General features: G+C 35.2%; 1 protein-coding gene across 1 annotated transcript; it reads left to right on the top strand.

Annotated features, from left to right (window-relative positions):
- Nucleotides 1-3,566: 3,566 nt before the first annotated feature.
- Nucleotides 3,567-5,923, top strand: LOC107778906 (premnaspirodiene oxygenase-like). Its single transcript, XM_016599231.2, has 2 exons — nt 3,567-4,512; nt 5,162-5,923. The coding sequence occupies exons 1-2, from the start codon at nt 3,634-3,636 to the stop codon at nt 5,780-5,782; spliced, it is 1,500 nt and encodes a 499-aa protein (XP_016454717.1). The 5' UTR covers nt 3,567-3,633; the 3' UTR covers nt 5,783-5,923.
- Nucleotides 5,924-6,526: the final 603 nt, after the last annotated feature.

Raw genomic sequence — 6,526 nt, 5'->3', positions numbered from 1 at the left:
CACCATCTGCGAGAGAATAAGAGTAGAATAGTTCAATCATCGATGATAGAATAAAATCGCACGACAGAATAAGAAAGAAGTGATATTGTTCCTAAACTTCATAGCCTCTGAGAGATAAGTGCAGACGTCTCCGTACCGATCCTTCAGACTCTACTAAGCTTGCTCGTGACTCGTGAGACCTATGTAACCTAGTGCTCTGATACAAACTGTCATGACCCGAAATTCCAACCTTCGGACTAATATTAACCAATTTATTTTTAAACAATTTTTAAATTATTAATAATCAAAGAAACAAATGCGGACGCAAAGTTTGAAATATAGTGAATAATCCATAAAAATAACGGTGTCTAAATACCATCCCAGAATTGGTGTCACAAGTGCACGGGCTTCTAGAATAAATACAATTAAAGGTCTGAATAAAATAAATTTGTCTGGAAATAAATACACAGCTAAAGAAAAATAGACACGGACTTCAGAACTGCGGGCGCCATGCAGTTATACCTCAAGTCTCCTCCGAATAGCTGAAATCCTAGCAAATCTATGGCGCGCTGCTGGGACCAACTCCGAAATCTGCAAAAGAAGTATAGAGTGTAGTGTCAGTACAACCGACCCCATGTACTGGTAAGTGCTGAGCCTAACCTGGACGAAGTAGTGACGAGGCTAAGGCGGTTCACTTACATTAACATGTACGCAATATTAATAACAACAACAAATAATAGAAATAAATCAAGTAACTCATTTATAATAATTGAAGCCAACTCAGCAGTCATAATCCATTATTATTTCACCCAATTCTATTGCAGCGTGCAACCCGCTCTCACAATATATTCACATTCAATTCTGTTGCAGCGTGCAACCCTCTCTCCCAATATATTCCTTTTAATCAAGTCTGTCATATATTTATTTCAATCAAGTATATATATATATAGACTTTTAAATAAGTCTGTTGCGACGTGCAATCCGATCCCCCAATATTGACTTTTAAATAAGTCGGTTGCGGCGTGCAATCCGATCCCCCCAATATTGACTTTTAAATAAGTCTATTGCGACGTGCAATCCGATCCCCCAATATTGATATTTAAATAAGTCTATTGCGGCGTGCAATCTGATCCCCCAATATTTATATATATATATATATATATATATATATATATATATATATATACACACACTTTTATTTCTGTTGCAGCGTGCAACCCGTTCCCCCAATATAATTTTAAACAACTCATAAATGTAATAAAACTTACTCCAATAAAAACCACGTCCAATGAGAAATTATTAAGCATCAAAGCACACAATAATTATAATTTATTTATGAACCAAACAATGACAAATAACAATTTATTATGAAAATCATAGAGAATTTAGGTAGTTTAATATTTAATATGCTAAATGTCAAATAACAATTAAAACACACAATTCAAATAGCATGTAACAATTAATGCAGAAATTCAAGAATTAATATTTGACAAAGAATACGAGAGAAATAATTATTATAATAATTAATTTATGATTTAAAATAATTTATGATTTTTCAAGTAAGCAGGCAAACAATTAATTTGACGACGTATAGACACTCGTCACCTCGCCTATACGTTGTTCACATGCAATTCACATAACAAATAATTTAAGGATTTTCTTCCCTCAAGTCAAGGTTAACCACGACACATACCTCGCTTTGCAAATTCCAATCAATTACTCAACCACAACTTTTTCTTTTAAATTTGTCTCCAAAAGCTTCAAATCTACTCACAAACAATTCGATATATTCAATACGAATCATAGGAATTAATTACATATGAATTTACTAATTTTCCGAAAAAAAATCCAAAATTTATTTAAATATTCGACAGTGGGACCCACGTCTCAAATTCTGAAAAAACTCGCGAAATCCGAACACCTGTTCCGCTACGAGTTCAACCATACAAAAATTATCCAATTCCAACAGCAAATAGACCTTCAAATCTAAATTTTTCGTTTTTGGAAGATTTTAGAAAAATCTGATTTTTTTCTATAAATTCACGGATTCATGATATAAACGAGTATGAAATCATGAAATATAATCAATATAGAATAAGGGACAGTTACCCCAATATTTCCCGTAAAAATTGCCCAAAACTCCGCCTTAACCGAGCTCAAAACGACCAAAATGTGAAAATAATATCGGACTCTTCAATATATACACTGCCCGGGCATTTTCGCACATGCGGTGTCTGGACTCGCACATGCGAGCTCGCATCTGCGAGAAAAATCTCACAACTGCGAAATGGGGCTGCCAGGCGAGGCCTCGCACTTGCGGAAGAAAAATGTGCACCTGCCCTGCCTTCCGCTTCTGCGATTGCCAAGTCCGCTTCTGCGGACGCGCCGGGTGCGTGCAGGTTTTCGCACCTACGGACCTTTGCCCAGCCTGCCCAGGCCGCTTCTGCGATGGAAGGCTCGCTTTTGCGAGTTTGACCGCAGGTGCGATTATAATAGAAGGCCAAAATTTAGATTTTGCGTAAGTCCAATTCTTGATCCGATTTCAATCTGTATCACTCTTGGGGTACCCGAGACCCCATACAAATATACCAACAAGTCCCATAACATAATACAGACTTTCTCGGGGTCAAAAATTACGTCAAACAATACTGAAATTATAATCCACAACCCGATTCGAACTTTTAGTTTTAAACAACGCAAATCTCATGCCAAAACATATTAAATGAATCCGGAATGACTTCAAATTTGGCACACAAGTCATAAATGACGTAACGGAGCTGTTCAAATTTTCAGAATCGGATTCTGGCTCCTATAACAAAAAGTCAACCCCGTGGTCAAACTTGGAAATCTTTATCCTTTAAATTACTAGTTTTCGTTAAATGGTCATAACCTGAGCTAGAGACCTCCAAATTAAAATCTGGGCATACGCTCAAATCCCAAATCACGATACGGAGCTTCCGGAACTATCAAAATATTGATCCGGGTCCGTTTGCTAAAAATATTGACCAAAGTCAACTCATTTGAGTTTTATAACTCTATTTCACATTTTAATTCATTTTGCATATGAAAACTTTCTGGAAAATTTTACGAATTGCGCACGCAAGTCGAGGGATGATAAATAGTTCTTTTAGAGGTCTTAGAACATGTAATTACTTATTAAATTTAAAGATGATCCTTTCTTCGTTTTCTTTTCACGCATAATCCTCTCTTCGTTTTTTTTAATTCTCTTCGATTAACGATTTATATCTTTAATACAAAATTACCCTTAAGTTGAAACTTTGTTTAGGGTCAAAGGGAAAATATAAGATTTTTCTTAAACGTGCGGAATTATTAGATCAAAACTTTAACGGAAGACAAAATTGCTTAATTTTGAATAGTACAAGAACAAAATTTACCCTTTTCCCAAAAATAAATTTCATATTTGGCTCCACAGACTAGTCGATCAAAATACAATTGCTTAACTCATTTTGTGTTCAATTAGTCAAGTGGAGTACTTTTCATTGACAAACAAAAGTTGCTGAAAAATGCATATCTCATATTTTTTTAGACAAATCCCATTTCTTGCCTAAACGAAACGCCTATAAAAGAGCATATATTTGCAACAACAGTTTGCAGAACCTATCCAGCCAAATAATCCCCCCTTTCCCTCCCAAAATGCAGTTCTTCAACTTCTTTTCCCTTTTCCTTTTTGTGTCTTTCCTCTTTTTATTTAAGAAATGGAAGAATTCCAGTAGCCAAACCAAAAGATTGCCTCCAGGTCCATGGAAATTACCTATTCTTGGAAGCATGCTTCATTTGCTAGGTGGACATCCACATCATGTCCTTAGAGATTTAGCCAAAAAATATGGACCACTTATGCACCTTCAACTAGGTGAAGTTTCTCTAGTTGTTGTTACTTCTCCTGAGATGGCAAAAGAAGTGCTAAAAACTCATGACCTCGCTTTTGCATCTAGGCCTTTACTTGTAGCTGCCAAGATTGTTTGTTATAATGGGACGGACATTGTCTTTTCTCCCTATGGAAATTACTGGAGACAGATGCGTAAAATTTGTCTCTTGGAATTGCTCAGTTCCAAAAGCGTCAAGTCATTCAACTCAATTAGACAAGATGAAGTTCATCGTATGATTGAATTTTTTCGATCATCTCCTGGTAAGCCGGTTAATGTAACAAAAAGGTTTGCTCTATTCACAAGCTCTATGACATGTAGATCAGCCTTTGGACAAGAACACAAGGAGCAAGATGAATTTGTACGACTAGTCAAAAAAGTGTCAAACTATATGGAAGGGTTTGATGTGGCTGATATATTCCCTTCATTGAAGTTTCTTCATGTGCTTACTGGAATGAAGGCTAAAGTGATGGATGCACACCATGAATTAGATGAGATTCTTGAAAATATCATCACTGAGCGCAAGAAGGTTGCAAAGACCAATTGCGAATCAAGAGGTGAAGGTATAGTTGATGTACTGCTAAGACTTATGAAGGAAGGAGGCCTCCAATTTCCAATCACTAACGACAACATCAAAGCTATTGTCTTTGTAAGTACTATATAAATACTGCATATTTCTATATTATTAGTATTCCTTCTATTCTACTTTATGTGATACTTATTTTTAATCTATTTTATAAAGAATGATGTATTTCTATATAAGAAATAATTTAACTTTAAACTTCTTATTTTTTATCCTTAATGACGTGCTTTCATAGCCACATGAATTTCATGACATATTTAATACTACAAGATCGAAAATTATTTATTTCTTTCTTAAACTTTGTATCTAGTTAAACCCTGCCATATAAAGTTAAATTGATGAAGTATTATGATTTATCTTTAACACTAACGTTCTCAAATTGCATAATTAATTTTTGTACTTAAAGAGTCACTTTAGTAATTAGCTTTCAAATAGGACAACTAATCTTACTTTCATCATAAATTTTCCACATTTGAAAATTACAACAAATGTTATTTCAATCACTACAACTTGGCATTAGGATGACGAAACAAGTAGCAAAATAACATGATAAAAAATATTTTGGGTTTTGGAATAGAAAATTTAAAAGTTCCTTTCGGTGTAGAATAAAGATAGTAGCACAAACGTAGTACAAAGATGTTATTTGAATATTTCAGTAGAAATTGTCAAGAAGTTTGTAAGAGAAATGAAAATTGTAACTTGCTCGAAAATGAAGGACATGTTTGCTGCGGGAACAGAAACTTCATCAACAACAATTAATTGGGCCATGGTCGAAATGATGAAGAAGCCAAGTGTATTTGCCAAAGCTCAAGCAGAGGTAAGAAAAATCTTGAGAGGGAAAGAAACTTTTGGTGAAATTGATGTCGAGGAGTTCAAATACCTAAAGATGGTTATTAAAGAAACTTTCAGACTCCACCCTCCACTACCTCTTTTGATTCCAAGAAAATGTAGAGAAGAAACAGACTTAAACGGCTACACTATTCCATTGAAAACAACAGTCGTAGTTAATGTTTGGGCAATGGGAAGAGATCCAAAATATTGGGATGACGTAGAAAGCTTTAAACCTGAGAGATTTGAGAATAACTCGATGGATTATATTGGTAATAATTTTGAATATCTTCCCTTTGGTAGTGGAAGGAGAATTTGCCCTGGAATATCATTTGGTTTAGCAAATGTTTATTTTCCACTGGCTCAATTATTGTATCACTTTGACTGGAAACTCCCAAGTGGAATTAATCCAAGTGCACTTGACTTGACTGAGGCGACTGGAGCAGCTTGTGCAAGAAAGAATGACCTGCACTTGATCGCTACTCCCTATCAACCTTGTCAAGAGTGATCTCATGGCGTCAAACCTTACTTACATCCTTGTATTATGAAGAGGAGATAATTGATGGTGTCATCACAATGATCATATTCTGTTTTTATACATGTTTACTTGTATAATATGGATTTCTTATACTACTGTTTACCCGAAAAACGGATTGAGTTGAATTTGTACGTAGTTCTAAGGATATGTGGTATTAATTGACACAAATCGTAAGAATAAATAGAAAATATAGAATATTGACTGTAAAGAATGAAAAATAATCAAAGTTGGAAAGAAGATGATTTATGGATTAAGCAAGATGAATCAATATATGAAGCTTAAAAAGGATATGTCACGACCCAAAATCCCACCACGGGCGTCGTGATGGAACCTAGTCTCTAAGACTAGGTAAGCCGATTTCTATTACATTTTGAAGCCATTTTTTTTAAATCTAACAGCGGAAATAATTACAATACAAAACCTCCCAAGACTGGTAGTAATGAGTCACGAAGTCTAACTGAATACATGGAATGATCAAGAAGACCGAATATACAATACTGTTTGATTACAAATTAACAGTAAAATGAAAAGACTCCAAGGGACTGCGACGACCAAGCAACTCTACCTTGAATCTTTACGATCGCGCTTTAACTCTGCTCAAGTCCGATATCTCCAATACCTGGCTCTGCATAAAAATGTACAGAAGTGTAGAGTGAGCACACCACATCGGTGCCCAGTAAGTATCAAGACTAACCTCAATGGAGTAGAGACGAG

The sequence above is a fragment of the Nicotiana tabacum genome, chromosome 19 (assembly GCF_000715075.1).
Source record: "Nicotiana tabacum cultivar K326 chromosome 19, ASM71507v2, whole genome shotgun sequence".
Taxonomy (NCBI): Eukaryota; Viridiplantae; Streptophyta; class Magnoliopsida; order Solanales; family Solanaceae; genus Nicotiana; species Nicotiana tabacum.
The sequence above is the reverse complement of the archived record's forward strand: the minus strand, read 5'-3'. Positions and strand labels throughout refer to the sequence as shown.